General features: G+C 46.1%; 1 protein-coding gene across 11 annotated transcripts in view; it reads left to right on the plus strand.

Annotated features, from left to right (window-relative positions):
• Positions 1 to 18,301, plus strand: part of ADGRE5 (adhesion G protein-coupled receptor E5) — a 432,832-nt gene that overhangs the window by 274,260 nt on the left and 140,271 nt on the right. For all 11 annotated transcript variants that reach the window (XM_073622463.1, XM_073622473.1, XM_073622462.1 and 8 more), the window contains one exon: positions 13,607 to 13,741. In XM_073622463.1, coding sequence (XP_073478564.1) covers positions 13,607 to 13,741 — 135 coding nt within the window. The remainder of the gene's footprint in view (positions 1 to 13,606; positions 13,742 to 18,301) is intronic.

An 18,301-nucleotide genomic window follows, 5' to 3' on the forward strand; every position in this document is an offset into this window, starting at 1 on the left:
CGTGGACACGCTGAGGGCGCGTGCGCTGCCGGAGGCATCTTAAAGAGCTGACGTACAGCTACAACGGCTCGCGCAGGGAAGCCAACCTGCCACAGTATAACTGCGGCGGCTGGTCCGGAAGCGGTTAAATAAGTCAGAGTGAACTCCTCTCCAGAGCAAGAATTCACTGTCAAGATCGCTGTGCCCCAAGCTCCCATTGATGAATTGTTTATTTTTAGGCTTTGTTTACACCAGTGCCTTGCACAACGCTTGAAAAAATGGCATGCTTCCCCCCAACTCCCAAAAACTCACTGCCTTTTGCAGACGCTCGTTAGTGCCATTAATTCTTAGTGGCACCCCGATACATTTTGCAAATGATTGGGCATTTGCATACACCAAAACACATGGTACTGCAGTACCATGGGGTTTGATGCAGTGCAATTTTTGTAAATGGTGTATGCACTTTTTGCATTTCTTGCGCATAGGGCAGCCCATTTAAATTGATGGCTTGTCCTAAACATGATGTGCGGGAAGCAGCGATGATTTACTCACTTCCAGTATCAGATCCACCATTTCCTGGCCAGTACAGCCAGGGGACACATCTAACCAAGTCGATCTGTGCTTGGTTATATACTATGAAGGGTAGGGGAGACATTGGGAGACCCCTAATGTCTGCTTAAAGAGTACCTGTCACCTGCTCAATGATATCACATGGGGGTTTATTAACCCCTTGTGATAGAAATCAAGTAATAAAAAAAATATAAAAAATTAAAGAAAATAAAATGATAGTAAAATATATATTACTTTTTTTAAAAAAAATTCTGTAAACCCATTGCACTGCACACTTACGCAAACCACCCAGGGTGCACATGCGTATGTAAACCACCACACATGTGACATATCGCTGCAAACATCAGAGTGAGAACAATAATTCTAACACAAGAGCTCCTAGTTATTTCTAAACTGATGAGCTGTAAAGGCTTTTAAGGCATCACCTATGGTATTTCTTTGCAATATTGCGGGCGCACGCAATTTTAAGACATAGCATGTTTGGTTTCTATTTACTTGACACAACCTCGTCTTTAATATTTTAACCACAAATTATATTTTGTATTTTTGCACTAAAATGTATTTTATTATATTTTTCATGGAAATCTGCATTTAACTACGTGACCTTCGGAAGATTTACCCCCCTTCATGATCATATCACTTTTGTGATATGGCATTGCATTATTTTAACTGACAATTGTGCGGTCGTGCGACGCTCTACCCAAAACAAAATGTATGTCCCTTTTTTCACAAATAGAGATTTCCTTTGGTGGTATTTGATCACCTCTGCATTTTTTATTTTTTGCACTTTCAACAAAAAAAGACCAACATTTTTGAAAAAACAACAACATTTTTACTTTCTGCTATTAAACACATCCAATAAAAAAATGTGAAATCAAATTTAAATTTAGGCCAATATGTATTCTGTAACATGTTTTTGGTAAAAAAAAAATCCCAATAAATGTATATTGATTGATTTGTGCAAACGTTATAGCGTCTACAAACTATGAGATATATTTATGGAATTTTTATTTATTTATTACTAGCAATGGAGGCGATCAGCGACTTATAGTGGGACTGTGATATTGCGGCAGACAAAGTGGACACTAACTGACACTTTTTTGGGACCAGTGACACTAATACAGTAATAAAAAATATGCACTGTCACTGTACTAATGACACGCGCTGGAAAGGGGTTAACATCAGGGGCGATCAAAGGGTTAACTGTGTGCCTAGCCAGTGTTTTCTAACTGTGTGGGAGGTGCTTTGACCAGGAGAAGGCATGGATTGGTACCCCTGCTTTGCAAGAACACAGGATTAATGCCTTTCCTACTGACAGAACAGCAATCTGCCTTGTTTACATAGGCAGATCGCCGTTCTGGCTCTCTGCCTAATGATCAGCAGATGCCGACGTACATCGAGTCCGGTGTGGCCGCAGATCACGGGTCGCTGGCAGCACGCATGCTCTTCCCAAACCCAATAGTGCGGGATCACATACTAGGTACGTAATCCTGCGCAGGAGAGCTTCCTTGCCGCTGTATATGTAATTTATACGGTTGACAAATGGTTAATAAACAGTTGCGCAAATATCATAAAAATTTGCAATTATCACCTTTTTATTCTATAGGGCCTCTGCTTTCAGAAAATGTATAATGTTTTGGGGTTTAAGTAATTTTACTAATAATAGTAATTAAAGAATTACAGCGAGTGCAAATTGAAAAGGAAAGGTAGTTGTCTTTAGAGTAGAGCACTGTACCACTTCCAATACTAGGGAGAAAATGCACCGCAGATACTCCATAGGAGCAAGAACTATAAACATAATGCTTCCCCACTGTGTTTACATTGGGAGTGATGTCATGGCACATTCCTCTGCTATAGTGATCTATTGCTGGCTGATTGCAGACAGCAATAGATCACAATTAGAAATGATCTGATACTATAGAGTTGCATGGGGGGCTGGATCCGGTCCCCACTAAACATATCCAGTTGTCCCATTAAGAAAACAAAATGTGCATGAAAAAAAATTATATACATTACAAAAGTAAAAAAAAAGTGTGAAATGTCAGTGCTTCAAAAGGCAAAAGTTTTTATTTTATTTCTATTTTTTAATTAACAAATATCAATATACTTACCTGCTCTGTGTAATAGAATTGCACAGAGAGCCCGCAAACCTTCTCCTCTCTATTTTTAACATACATTATTATGCTCTCAGATGCTATGGTAAATTCATTAATCATATATCTTAATTATATCTTAGATAAATTCCTCTCTTCTCTTTCTCTGCTCCCCTGAAGAAGGACTATATTATAACCCAAAACGCGTTGGGTGTGAGAAGAGTCCCTCTTTCTCATTTTTTCATTAATTTTGTATGGTGATATAAATGAACTACTTAGATATGTCTATGTTTTGTTGCATTGTTTTTAATGTTGTTTCTAAATAAAATTTGTTTTTTTATTATTACACTGTTGTGTATTCTGACACATTTTTCACCTAAGTCAAACACTAAGTGCCTTTAAAGTCCGCCTAGGGGAACCCCTTTCTATTTTTATCCTCTCGGGTCCCCTGCCGGCAGTCCTGGCCCCTCTGTTCAGTGACCCCACAGGAAGCCGCTTCCCATAGGGGCACTCGCGCGCTTGCTCCTGAGCCCCGCTGTCTGTGTTAGTAGTCAATGGACAATGACTCTGCCCCACTCCCCACTCCCTTGTCACTGGCTTTGATTAACAGAAGTGGGAGCCAATGCCCCAGCAAAGCCAGTGAAACCAGAAAATTGAGGGGAGAGAAGAGATGCAGATGTATAGGCGCTGAATCGAATGAGGGCTCAGGTAAGTAAAAGGGAGGATGAGGGGGGATGCTGATGCCTAAACATTTTTCTGGGAATGCATTAAAGCAGGGGTGATAAAAATTATATATACTAAAGCGCTGGTATGGATATCCAAAAAAACAAAAATGATATATATGAAAAAAATATTTTAAAAAATGTAAAAAATATAGTAGATGGATAAATGAGTCAAGCTGCAACCAATTAAATATAGTGCTCTGACACCATGTGACATTAGATATATAAAGTGAACAACAGTGCGCTAAACTCAACCTACTATTTTTGATGCAATCATATTGGCATATAAATATATATAAATATATATATATATATATCTTTTTAAATACTACAAATCTTCGTGATAAATAATATTGAAATAAATATAGTGATAAAATGAAAAAGTACTTATAATAAAATAAAATAAAATAAAAATAAAAATGTATATAATCACTATATTTATTTGAATATTATTTATCACGAAGATTTGTAGTATTTTAAAACATATATATATATATATATATATATATATATATATATATATATATATATATATATATATACCGTATATATTTATATGCCAATATGATTGCATCAAAAATAGTAGGTTGAGTTTAGCGCACTGTTGTTCACTTTATATATTAAAGCAGGGGTGCCCAACCTTTTTAAGAGCGAGGGCCACTTTAGCGACTTGGTAACTGGTCACAGGCCACAATATAGGTCCGTGTCCACTCTGCATTTACAGAGCAGACACGGACAAAGCCCACTCTACTCTATGGGCCCTCCGATCTGCTCAGGCAGAAGTGGACGGATCCCCTTCTGTTTTTTTAAGTGGATCGGATTGGAAATAGAAGGGTGTAAATGGACACAAGTGCGTTTACATCTGCCGCGCTATAGAGGTGAATGGAGGGTCCGATTGGGTCCACCTAAAAAACAGACAGGCGGACCCGATCAGACCGCTGTGTGAAAGGGGCCTAAGGCTGCTTTCACACTGATGCGCTGCAATTTACCTGCACCTCAACTGACCTCAATCTTCACTTCTTCCTCAGGATTCCTGCAGGTATCGGCTGCTGCTGTCCCCCAGGCGGGTATGGCTGGTGGTTGCTGCTGGCTGTCCTCCAGGGATGGTACTGCTGGCTATTACTGCTGGCCATTACTGCTTGTGGGTACTGCTGACGGGTTCTGCTGGTGGGTACTGCTGGTGGGTTCTGCTGGTGGGTATTGTTGGCTGGTACTGCTGGTGGGTACTGGTGGTGGGTACTGCTGGTGAGTACTTCTGGCTGGTACTTCTGGCTGGTACTGCTGGCTGATACTGCTGGCTGATACTGCTGGCTGGTACTGCTGGCTGGTACTGCTGGCTGGTACTGCTGGCTGGTACTGCTGGCTGGTACTGCTGGTGGGTACTGCTGGTGGGTACTGCTGGTGGGTACTGCTGGTGAGTACTGCTGGTTGGTACTGCTTGTGGGTAATGTTGGTGTGTACTGCTGGCTGGTACTGCTGGTGGGTACTGCTTGTTAGTACTGTTGGCTGGTACTGCTAGCGAGTACTGCTGGCTGGTACTGCTGGTTGGTACTGCTGGCTGGTACTGCTAGCGGGTACTGCTGGCTGGTACTGCTGGAAGGTAATGCTAGTGGGTACTGTTGGCGGGTACTGCTGGTGGGTTCTGCTGGCTGGTACTGCTGGTGGGTACTGCTGGCTGGTACTGCTGGTTGGTACTGCTGGTGGGTACTGTTGGCTGGTACTGCTGGCTGGTACTGCTGGTGAGTACAGCTGGTTGGTACTGCTGGCTGGTACTGCTAGCGGGTACTGCTGGCGAGTAATGCTGGTGGGTACTATTGGCGGATACTGCTGGCTGGTACTGCTGGTGGGTAATGTTGGCTGGTACTGCTGGTGGGTAATGTTGGTGGGTACTGCTGGTGAATACTGCTGGCTGGTACTGCTAGTGGGTACTGCTGGCTGGTACTGCTGGCGAGTAATGCTGGTGGGTACTGTTGGCGGGTTCTGCTGGCTGGTACTGCTGATGGGTTCTGCTGGTGGGTACTGCTAATGGGTACTGCTGGTGGGTACTGCTGGCAAGTACTGTTCACAGGTACTGCTGGTTGATACTGCTGGTGGGTACTGTTGGCTGGTACTGCTGGTGGGTAATGTTGGCGGGTACTGCTGTCTGGTACTGCTAGTGGGTACTGCTGTCTGGTACTGCTAGTGGATACTGCTGGCAGGTACTGCTGGTGGGTAATGTTGGCGGGTACTGCTGGCTGGTACTGCTGGCTGGTACTGTTGGCTGGTACTGCTGGCTGGTACTTCTGGCTGGTACTGCTGGTTGGTACTGCTAGTGGGTACTGCTGGCTGGTACTGCTGGTGAGTAATGCTGGTGGGTACTGTTGGCGGGATCTGCTGGCTGGTACTGCTGGTGGGTTCTGTTGGTGGGTTCTGCTTATTGGTACTGCTGGTGGGTACTGCTGGCGAGTACTGCTGGTGGGTACTGTTGGCGGGTACTGCTGGTTGGTACTGCTAGCTGGTACTGCTAGTGAGTACTGCTGGCTGATAATGCTGGTGGATACTGCTGGCAGGTACTGCTTGCTGGTACTGTTGGCGGGTACTGTTGGCTGGTACTGTTGGCAGGTACTGCTGGCTGGCACTGCTGGTGGGTACTGTTGGCAGGTACTGCTGGCTGGCACTGCTGGTTGGTACTGCTGGTTGGTACTGCAAGTGGGTACTGCTGGCTGGTACTGCTGGCGAGTAATGCTGGTGGGTACTGTTGGCAGGTTCTGCTGGCTGGTACTGCTGGTGGGTTCTGTTGGGTTCTGCTGGTGGATACTGCTGGTGGGTACTGCTGGCGAGTACTGTTCACAGGTACTGCTGGTTGGTACTGCTGGTTGGTACTGCTGGTGGGTACTGTTGGCGGGTACTGCTGGCTGGTACTGCTGGCTGGTACTGCTAGTGGGTACTGCTGGCTGATAATGCTGGTGGATACTGCTGGCAGGTACTGCTGATGGGTAATGTTGGCGGGTACTGCTGGCTGGTACTGCTGGCGGGTACTGCTGGCTGGTACTGCTGCCTGGTACTGCTGGCTGGTACTGTTGGCAGGTACTGCTGGCTGGCACTGCTGGTGGGTACTGTTGGCAGGTACTGCTGGCTGGCACTGCTGGTTGGTACTGCTAGTGGGTACTGCTGGCTGGTACTGCTGGCAAGTAATGCTGGTGGGTACTGTTGGCGGGTACTGCTGGTGGGTATTGCTGGCTGGTTCCTGACCCACCATCCCAGAGCATCAGTGTGACAGGAGCAGGCGCTAGAGGAAGTGTGTGGCTGCAGTAGAGAGCAGAGCCAATGATTCTTGTATTGCTCCTGTCACAGGCAGAGTACATTTGGTACCAATCCGCCTGTGACAGGAGTCTGCGCTATACAGGAAGCATCAGCTCTGCTTCCTCTAGGGCCGGCTCCGTTTTTCACACTGATGCTCAGGGATGGCGGGTCAGGAACTCACAATCTGGGCTTGCCGACCATCCCAGAGCAGGAGGTGGCGGGCCAGCAATTGGGCACCCCTGCGTTAAGGTAAACAACATTTTCAATTGTAAAAAAAAAAAAACCTTCATATTATTTTCAATCACCAAATGTGTTCTTGTTTTAAATAAGATTTACGTTTTAATGTTTCATGAAAGAGAAGCCCGTAGCTGAGCAGGAACGAGTCAGCGGAGGGGGACATGACAGGGTGATAAGGCAAGCCAGCAAGGTCAGGTTTAAGGTATGGCATATAAGTTTAATTAAAAGGTTATTATTGGTTAATATTTGGTGCAAAGGGGGGGGAGCCAGTAGTTAATAAAATAAGGAGGAGTGGGTGGGGCTGCAACAGTCTTTTGAACTGGTCAAGAGCTTCTGGTCAAGAGCATCAGGTGTCTCTGGAAATTTGCAGTGGAGTTCCTGCTTAATATGAGTGAGCTACAGCAACTTTTGGCTCAGCTTAGAGCAGCTGCGGATGTTCATGGAGTGGACTGGATACAGAGCCAAATCTCGGCTTCTCTGAAAGGGGTCCAGCAGAGTTCCCCCAGTTTGGGACCTGCGCCCCAGCGCACTAGGAGGTCTAGACCCCCTGAGCGCTTCACACCAGATAGGACCCCTTAGGCTCAGCGCCGCAACAGGAGCCCGCAAGCGTAACCTTTAGGCCCCCCTGCCAAGTGCATGCCTGCCTTGGACGGGGGTGAGCCTGGAAGGAATCCCCATCCTAGGCGGAGCCTGCGGGGGATGGGGTCTCCCCAGCAGTCCGCGCCCCCCCCCCCCCATCCTCCATCGTCCGGATTCCGGTTACTGCGGCCGGTGTGCCTGGCGAGGTATCGGTCGGCACACCGGCTCGGCGTGGGAGAGATGTAGCTGCAAGCACCAGCCTGGAGCGAGAGGCGGTCGGTGGCTCACCTAGAGATTCGGATGGCCGGCGAGAGAGGATGGGCACGTCTGCCCGTGGACGTTTGGCTGCTGCGCCGCGCACCTCCAGACAACAGGTGGCTCCGGCACGCCCGGGTCAGACCGGGGCACGGGTTGATGACGTCAGCGGAGGTCGAATCGGCGCAAGCCGGCGAGCCTGTCAGCGCACCGAATGAATGGCGCCGAACGGGAGGAGAGAGGATGGACGACGCTGCGGCGGCTGCCTGAGACTGGAGGAACCCTGGAGCAGCGGGGATCGGATGCCAGCAGTGCCGAGGAGGGTGAGCTGGTGGAGGACCCCGGGGACGCCGTGAGGGAAGTCGGACCGGCGGCTGGAGGGGTTTTCCGCCCCATGCAGCCTGGTAAGTCTCCTCCTATTTTACCTTTTATATCTCCTTCTGTTTTGTCAGGGTTGGGAGCCCAGGGGCAAGGGGGGGTTGTTGCTGGAGGCCCGGGGACGGAGGGTCTAACGAGGGAAGTACTGCTGGGTCTGAAAGAATTGCTGCAGAGGCTTGGTAGTGGGGGGGTGCTCGGAGGAGCAGCTGCAGTGGGGGATGCGTTTGTGGGACCGGCAGAGACAGTGATGAGCCCCTCTACCCCTTCGACTGTAGGGACAACGGGGGATGTGCTGCAAGGGGCTAGTCTGGTGGAGACGGCGGAAAAACAGAAGGACCCCTGGGAGCACACCTAAAGCAGGAAGTTCGGGATAGGGTTTGGAAAGGGGAGTATGTGGAGATATTTTCTCTACTTCCCCTGGAAAAATTTAATCTAGATCGTGTCAAGCCGGATGAAAGTAAAAAGGAGGATGAGGAAAAACGGAGGTATCGTCTGATTAATAATTGGTTGCAAGCATTTGCAATTTTGGCCAGTGTGATTGGCAAAAAGGAACCGGCCAGCTGCTCGGCCTTGTTCTGTTATCTAGACGTGATCGGGCAGGCGAATAGGGTTTGTGGCGGCATGGCATGGTTGTGCTATGACTAGCAGTTTCGGCAAAGAAAGGCGGTCAGACCGGCTATCCGCTGGAATCACAAAGACATAGGGCTTTGGATGAAACTTATGACCCCGGCCAGGAGCGGGAATCAGTTTTTTCCAGGGGGGGCTGGCGGTGCTTTCAGAAAGAAGGGGGTCTGCTGGCAATTCAACGACAGCTCTTGTCGTTTCGGAGGGTCCTGTCGCTTCAAACATGAATGCTCAGGATGCGGGGGCAGTCATGCCTTCACCAGGTGTTTTAAGGCTGGTAAGCACAAGACAGGAGATGGGTCTGGAAAAAGGAAGGACGCCGGTGATGGTGGGAAGGATGCTTCCTTTCCTAAATAGGTATCCGGGCTTGACTCCTCGGGGAGGGATTCTCTGTGGGTTTTAGAATCCCATGCTCTTTGGTTACAGTTCCCCCGAATCCGGCTAATTTACAGTCAGCTCGCCTGTTCCCTGAGGTGGTAACGGAGAAACTTCAGAAGGAAGTTTCTTTGGGTACGATGGGTGGTCCTTTTTCTTCCCCGCAATTTCGGGGATAGATAGTGTTCCCCTTGGGTGTGGTTCCTAAGAAGGAGCCGGGCAAGTTCCGTTTGATTCATCATCTTTCTTACCCGAAAGGGGCATCGGTGAATGATGGTATTGACCCGCAGGCCTGTGCGGTCACCTATACTTCCTTTGATGCCGCAATCTCATGGGTACAGAGGTGTGGCCGGGGCACTTTGTTGGCGGAAGTGGACGTGGAAGCTGCATTTTGTTTGCTTCCAGTGCATCCGGATAGCATGCACTTATTGGGCTGTAGATGGCAGGGGTCTTATTTCCTAGACCATTGTCTGCCTATGTGGTGTTCCATCTCATGTGCGTTGTTCGAGACCTTCAGTTCCTTTGTGGAATGGGTAGTACGTGACGTATCAGGGTTGAACTCCGTCATCCATTACCTGGATGATTTCCTGTGTATCGGCCCGGCGGATTCCAATGCTTGTGCGGTTCTGCTGGGAACGTTACAGCACGTGGCAGATCGTTTTGGTATTCCGTTGGCACCCAAAAAAACAGTGGGCCCCACGACCGAACTGTTTTTTTTGGGAATAATGATTGATTCCCTGGCCATGGAGTGTCATCTGCCGGAAGACAAGCTTGTGGCTTTGAGGCAGGAAGTTAGGGACTTGGTGGGCAGACATAAGGTTCGGGTCAAAGAGTTGCAGTCTCTGTTGGGCAAATTGAATTTTGCCTGCAGAATTATCCCAATGGGTAGGATATTTTGCCGTCAACTTTCGTTGGCAATGGCAGGTGTCAGCAACCCTAGGCATTTCATCCCTCTGACTCGGGATCATCGAGCGGATCTTGGGGTATGGGACGATTTCCTGGCTACGTATAATGGGAGGTCGGTTTGGATGTCGGGCCCCGTTAGCAATGTGGACATGGAGTTGTTTACTGATGCAGCAGGGTCAGGAGGATATGGAGCGTTCTTCCAGGGTAAGTGGAGTGCCGGGGGTTGGCCTGATGAGGGAGGCAGGAGGGAGGCAGGTTGGTTGCGTAATCTGGCACTTTTGGAATTGTTTCCTATAGTGCTGGCAGTGGAAATTTGGGGTAGTGCATTTCAGAATAAAAAAAGTGCGTTTCCATTGTGATAATTTGGGAGTGGTTACCGCCATAAACAACTTATCGGCCTCTTCTCTCCCAGTGGTGCGCTTGCTGCGCCATTTGGTGTTGTTATGCCTTCGCCTTAATGTGTTCATCTATGCTGTTCACATTCCGGGGGTTTCTAACAGGATTGCGGATGCTTTGTCTCGTTCGCAGTGGACGGAATTCCGTGTATTGGCACCGGAGGCGGAGCTGCATGGCACCCCCTGTTCTCAGCGGTTATGGGCGATCGCATCGGAGTCGCCGCAGGATTGATTCGCAAGTCACTGAGTGAGGCGACGTGGGGAGCATACGCTGGAGCATGGAAGGAATGGAATTCGTTGGTGGCAGAGGTAGGGGGGCTTGAGCCTCGGGACGATGAGTCGACGTTGGTCTTGTACTTTATCGTAAATCATTTTCTTCAAGGGGCCTCTGTGTCGTCGGTAGAACGTAAGTTAGCGGGATTGGCTTTCTGGTTCAAAATGCGGGGAGGGGTGGACGTCACGAAGTCGTTCATCGTGCGTCAAGCCTTGAAGTGCTATCGCAAGGGTTACAAGGCTAAGGATCAGAGGCGCCCAGTCTCTTTCGATACGTTACGATTGTTAGCTTTCTTTGGGGCCCTACACATAGGGGAGCTGGTCAGCCCTAATCAGCGCGCTGCTGGGGGTCTCGGGAGGGAAGATGTGACGCTGCACGGTGACTCGGTGAGTATTACCATTCAGAAGTCCAAAACGGATCAGGCTGGGAAAGGGGCCATTTTGGAGCTGTTTCGGGGTGTGGAGGCCGGACTGTGCCCAGTCACGGCTGTATTGCAGCTGGCGGTGGTCAGGCCCAATAAGGCGGGACCTTTCTTGATGCACATGGATGGCTCTTTCTTATCGCGTTTCCAATTCACTGCGGTTTTCCGCAAGTGTCTTACGGCGGCAGGCTTGGTTCCCAGTCAGTTTGGTTCGCACTCTTTTCGTATTGGCGCTGCTACGGAGGCAGCTAGATGGGGACTGGGGGCAGCGGTTATCAAACAGATCAGTAGATGGGAATCAGATAGGTTCAGGCTTTATGTCAGGCCTCATCTTATTTAACCAAGTGGTGTGTGTTTTTCATGTTTCTTTCTGCATTTTCTGCCTCTTGCTTCTTCTTTTTTGTGTGTTTAGTTTGTGCATGTTACGTGGTGTTTGGGTGCAGGTGGTGGGGCAATGTTTCTTCTCTGTCTGTTTCAGGCCGCAGATGCCTGGTGTGGATCCTCGGGCATTCCTTTGTTTACTGGGGGGCCAGGAGGGCAGAAGTCAGGCCCGCAGCTAGGCAGCTAGGTTTGCCCTGGGAGGTGGGTAGTGTACGATGGATTGGAGTTAGGGGGATGATGTGGAATAGGGTGGTTCCTGAGGTTCATAAATTTGCACGGTGGGACAGGGCTCCTGATATTGTGGTTATACACGCAGGGGGGAATGATCTGGGTGTCAGGCGATCCAGGGAACTGATTCGCGACATTCGGTTAGATTTTCTCAGACTTAGATGTGATTTTCCGGGCACCATATTTATTTGGTCGGAGATTGTGGCACGTACTTTTTGGAGAGAGGCCAGATCTGTGAACTGAATCAATAAAGCCCGGGTGAAAGTCAACAAGGAGGTAGGGAGATTTTTTTTATCAGGAACGGAGGTCTGGTCATTAGGCACTTGGATTTAGAATCAGAGATTTGGAAGTTCCTCAGGGCTGATGGAGTTTACCTCAATGCAGTGGGTACTGATTTACGGTTTTTGGGCTTGGAGGACGGAGTGCAGAGGGCTTTTCAGGTGTGGCGGAGCGCGCAGGCATAAGGTGTCATACCTGCTGCGCTATGGCATTTTGGGATCCTTGGCGTGGTAGAATGTGATGCATTCTGGGTAAACGGTGGGGAACCATCAGGTATGGTATCCTCGAGTGGGAACGGTTCACTGGCTAGTGACCGTGTAGATTAAGGACCCTGGGGTGGCTGAGGTCAGCTGGGTTTAGGCCCTGAGTCTTTATAAATAGCGGCTGGGGTGGCAACTCAGTTAGATGGGCCTCAGACACAAACAAAGAGCGTTGTGGATACACTGGTACCGCCTTGGATCTTAAAAGTTATACATTTCAGTGACCATAGTGAAGTTTAGGTGGGTGTTTACATTATGTATTGTTAAATAAAAGTTGGTTATTAATAAAGGCCATGTTGGCCATTTAACCCACCTCAGGTGTTGTGTGGTTATTTAAGTTGTATTAAAGGGTAGTATGGTATAAATAGGTAAGTGGTATTTAGCAGGGTAAGCTCTTAGCTACCCTTGTCAAGAGAAGCCCGTAGCTGAGAAGGAATGAGTCAGCGGAGGGGGACATGACAGGGTGATAAGGCAAGCCAGCAAGGTCAGGTTTAAGGTGTGGCATATAAGTTTAATTAAAAGGTTATTATTGGTTAATATTTGGTGCAAAGGGGGGGAGCCAGTAGTTAATAAAATAAGGAGGAGTGGGTGGGGCTGCAACAGTTTTTTGAACTGGTCAAGAGCTTCCCTCCCTCCCGCCCTGCATATAGGTATGGTGGTATAGGTTTTTTCCATTTGGAGTGGTATTGGGGGCATTTTGGGATCCTTGGCGGTGGTAGAATGTGATGCATTCTGGGTAAACAGTGGGGAATCATCAGGTATGGTATCCTCGAGTGGGAACGGTTCACTGGCTAGTGACCGTGTAGATTAAGGACCCTGGGGTGGCTGAGGTCAGCTGGGTTTAGGCCCTGAGTCTTTATAAATAGCGGCTGGGGTGGCAACTCAGTTAGATGGGCCTCGGACACAAACAAAGAGCGTTGTGGATACACTGGTACCGCCTTGGATCTTAAAAGTTATACCTTTCAGTGAGCATAGTGAAGTTTAGGTGGGTGTTTACATTATGTATTGTTAAATAAAAGTTGGTTATTAATAAAGGCCATGTTGGCCATTTAACCCACCTCAGGTGTTGTGTGGTTATTTAAGTTGTATTAAAGGGTAGTATGGTATAAATAGGTAAGTGGTATTTAGCAGGGTAAGCTCTTAGCTACCCTTGTCAAGCCTTTGTTCCAACACAATTTAATATTGATAATTTTGTTGTTCTGTTGAAATAATTTTCTGACTTGCAATGCTGAATTTCTTTAGTATGTATGGCACTGGACAGAAATTGTGTCTGATTTGAAAGTCAAATGATTACATCAATGATACTGAACAAATAAAGCATGATGTGATAAATAGATTATCTCTGTGTATCTTGCTATCTTTCTGTAGATGGAAAAGAGTGTCCTGGTAATAAGAAGTGCCCCATAAATGATGACTGTGATGACCCTTCACAATGTCCTTGTATGGATGGATACAACACTACTACTGATAAACCAGGGAATAGAATTCTAATCTATTGTGGAGGTGAGTAAATCTGCATTTGGTGACAAACTTTATGGTGACACAGTGAAAGTTATCACATACATTCGCTCCTACAGTCTCTGGTACTGCAGTGACGTCATCAGGGTGGTAGAATGATAATATCCTCATTGAATGTGATGATGTCATCACATATACAACAGGAAGCTCACAGTGGGTGTTATGTAATCCCTGCAGAAAGGCTGTGCAGATAACCCCAGACCCCTTCATCAATTGGCTACAGGAGTCACAATGCTGGCTTTCACAAGACTTTGTGCCCTGTATAATATTTATAGAGCTGAACATTAAAAGACTGAATATATATGGGAAAAAAAGATACCTACCTGCATGTGTTTTTGTTATGGATGTTCTGTGATACAAGATAACATTACATATTGGGGTTGATTTACTCAAAGCAAATAAACTGTACACTCTGCAAGTGTAGTTGCTTCAGAGCTTAGTAAATGAGATGAAGCTTCACTTTGCAAAGAATAGAATACCCAATCACATGCAAGGAAAATTTAACCACTTCAGCCCCGGAAGGATTTACCCCCTTCTTGACCAGAGCACTTTTTACAATTTGGCACTGCGTCGCTTTAACTGCTAATTGCGCGGTCATGCAATGCTGTACCCAAACGAAATTTGCGTCCTTTTCTTCCCACAAATAGAGCTTTATTTTGAGGGTATTTGATCACCTCTGCCGCTTTTATTTTTTGCGCTATAAACGGAAAAAGACCGAAAATTTTGAAAAAAAATGATATTTTCTACTTTTTGTTATAAAAAAAATCCATTAAAATCAATTTTAGTCATACATTTAGGCCAAAATGTATTCGGCCACATGTCTTTGGTAAAAAAAATGTCAATAAGTGTATATTTATTGGTTTGCGCAAAAGTTATAGCGCCTACAAACTAGGGTACATTTTCTGGAATTTACACAGCTTTTAGTTTATGACTGTCTATGTCATTTCATGAGGTGCTAAAATGGCAGGGCAGTACAAAACCCCCCCAAATGACCCCATTTTGGAAAGTAGACACCCCAAGGAAATTGCTGAGAGGCATGTTGAACCCATTGAATATTTATTTTTTTTGTCCCAAGTGATTGAATAATGACAAAAAAAAAAAATTACAAAAAGTTGTCACTAAATGATATATTGCTCACACAGGCCATGGGCATATGTGGAATTACACCCCAAAATACATTCTGCTGCTTCTCCTGAGTATGGGGATACCACATGTGTGGGACTTTTTGGGAGCCTAGCCGCGTACGGGGCCCCGAAAATCAAGCACCGCCTTCAGGATTTCAAAGGGCATAAATTTTTGATTTTACTCCTCACTACCTATCACAGTTTTGAAGGCCATAAAATGCCAAGATGGCACAAAACCCCCCCAAATGACCCCATTTTGGAAAGTAGACACCCCAAGCTATTTGCTGAGAGGCATGTTGAGTCCATGGAATATTTTATTTTTTGACACAAGTTGCGGGAAAGTGACAATTTTTTTTTTTTTGCACAAAGTTGTCACTAAATGATATATTGCTCACACAGGCCATGGGCTTATGTGGAATTGCACCCCAAAATACATTCTGCTGATTCTCCTGAGTATGGGGATACCACATGTGTGGGACTTTTTGGGAGCCTAGCAGCGTACGGGGCCCCGAAAACCCAGCACCGCCTTCAGGATTTCTAAGGGGGTAAAGTTGTGATTTCACTCCTCACTACCTATCACATTTTTGAAGGCCATAAAATGCCCAGATGGCACAAAACCCCCCCCAAATGACCCTATTTAGGAAAGAAGACACCCCAAGCTATTTGCTGAGAGGCATGATGAGTACATGGAATATTTTATATTTTGACACAAGTTGCGGGAAAGTGACAATTTTTTTTTTTTTTTTTTGCACAAAGTTGTCACTAAATGATATATTGCTCAAACATGCCATGAGCATATGTGGAATTACACCCCAAAATACATTCTGCTGCTTCTCCTGAGTACGGGGATACCACATGAGTGGCACTTTTTGGGAGCCTAGCTTCATACGGGGCCCCAAAATCCAATCACCGCCTTCAGGATTTCTAAGAGCGTTAATTTTTGATTTCACTCCTTACTACCCATCACAGTTTTGAAGACCATACAATACCAAGATAGCACAAAACCGCCCCAAAATGACCCCATTTTGGAAAGTAGACACCCCAAGCTATTTGCTGAGAGGCATGGTGAGTATTTTGCAGCTCTCATTTGTTTTTGAAAATGAAGAAAGACAAGAAAAACATATTTTTTTTTTTCTTTTTTCAATTTTCAAAAGTTTGTGACAAAAAGTGAGGTCTGCAAAATGCTCACTATACCTCTCAGCAAATAGCTTTGGGTGTCTATTTTCCAAAATGGGGTCATTTGGGGGGGGTTTGTGCCATCTGGGCATTACATGGCCTCCGAAACTGTGATAGGCAGTGAAGAGTGAAATCAAAAATTTACGCCCTTAGAAAGCCTGAAGGCGGTGCTTGGTTTTCGGGGTCCCGTACGCGGCTAGGCTCCCAAAAAGTCTCACGCATGTGGTATCCCCGTACTCAGGAGAGGCAACAGAATGTATTTTGGAGTGTAATTTCACATATTCCCATGGCATGTTTGAGCAATATATCATTTAGTGACAACTTTGTGCAAAAAAAAAAAAATTTGTCTTTTTCCCGCAACTTGTGTCACAATATAAAATATTCCATGGACTCGACATGCCTCTCAGCAAATAGCTTGGGGTGTCTACTTTCCAAAATGGGGTCATTTGGGGGGGGGTTTGAACTGTCCTGGCATTTTATGCACAACATTTAGAAGCTTATGTCACACATCACCCACTCTTCCAACCACTTGAAGACAAAGCCCTTTCTGACACTTTTTGTTTACATGAAAAAATTATTTTTTTTTTGCAAGAAAATTACTTTGAACCCCCAAACATTATATATTTTTTTTAAAGCAAATGGCCTACAGATTAAAATGGTGGGTGTTTCATTTTTTTTTTTCACACAGTATTTGCGCAGCGATTTTTCAAACGCATTTTTTGGGGAAAAAACACACTTTTTAAAATTTTAATGCACTAAAACACACTATATTGCCCAAATGTTTGATGAAATAAAAAAGATGATCTTAGGCCGAGTACATGGATACCAAACATGACATGTTTTAAAATTGCGCACAAACGTGCAGTGGCAACAAACTAAATACATTTTTAAAAGCCTTTAAAAGCCTTTACAGGTTACCACTTTAGATTTACAGAGGAGGTCTACTGCTAAAATTACTGCCCTCGATCTGACCTTCGCGGTGATACCTCACATGCATGGTGCAATTGCTGTTTACATTTGACGCCAGACCGACGCTTGCGTTCGCCTTTGCGCGAGAGCAGGGGGGGACAGGGGTGCTTTTTTTTTTTTTTTTTTATTAATTTTTTGATTTTTTTATCTTATTTTTAAACTGTTCCTTTCATTTTTATTTTTTTTAAATCATTTTTATTGTTTTCTCAGGGAATGTAAATATCCCCTATGATAGCAATAGGTAGTGACAGGTACTCTTTTTTGAAAAAATTGGGGTCTATTAGACCCTAGATCTCTCCTCTGCCCTCAAAGCATCTGACCACACCAAGATCAGTGTGATAAAATGCTTTCCCAATTTCCCAATGGCGCTGTTTACATCCGGCGAAATCTAAGTCATGAATTGCTCGTAGCTTCCGGATTCTTAGGCCATAGAGATGTTTGGAGCCATTCTGTTCTCTGATCAGCTCTATGGTCAGCTGGCCGAATCACCGGCTGCATTCTCAGGTTCCCTGTTGGGACAGGAGAGCCAGAGAAAAACATGGAAGACGGTGGGGGGGGGTCATTTCCTCCCACTGCTTGTAAAAGCAGTCTAGAGGCTAATTAGCCGCTAGGATTGCTTTTACATGAAAGCCGACCGCTGGCTGAAAAGAATGATACCAAGATGATACCTAAACCTGCAGGCATCATTCTGGTATAACCACTCAAAGTCCTGCAACATACCAGTACGTTGCTGGTCCTTGTTGGTCATATATTGTAAACTTTTTTTTCATGCAGCCTGTGGGCTGAACGAAAAAAAGATATTGATCGGTGGGTATGCCCACCATTAGAATACCTCCCTTCATCCACCCACTTCTAATGATGGGCATACATGCACCATTTATATATGCCGAAGCATGGGGGCATCCTCCCGCAAAAGGCAGGAGCAAATTGCTCCTCCACCCACTGCTGCCCCCACGCTTCGGCATATATGCTGAAGTATGTAACTGTGGTGGTGAAATCACCTCCGACAGCGCTGGAGTCACGGCTTTATGTATCGTGGGAGCAAATGCTGTTGCTGTCAAGATAAATAAATCCGCGCTGCAACTGAATGGCGTACCTGCTAAGCAAATGATGGTTAACAAAAACAAAGTAACATTACAGTATAACAGTAATACTTACCATACCTGCAAAGCAAATACAAAAAAAAACATAGTACAAAATAAAACATTTAACGCAACCTGTGCCTACCTAAAATATATATATGCCGAAGCATGGGGGCATCCTCCCGCAAAAGGCA

The sequence above is a fragment of the Aquarana catesbeiana genome, linkage group LG03 (assembly GCF_042186555.1).
Source record: "Aquarana catesbeiana isolate 2022-GZ linkage group LG03, ASM4218655v1, whole genome shotgun sequence".
NCBI classification, from domain to species: domain Eukaryota; kingdom Metazoa; phylum Chordata; class Amphibia; order Anura; family Ranidae; genus Aquarana; species Aquarana catesbeiana.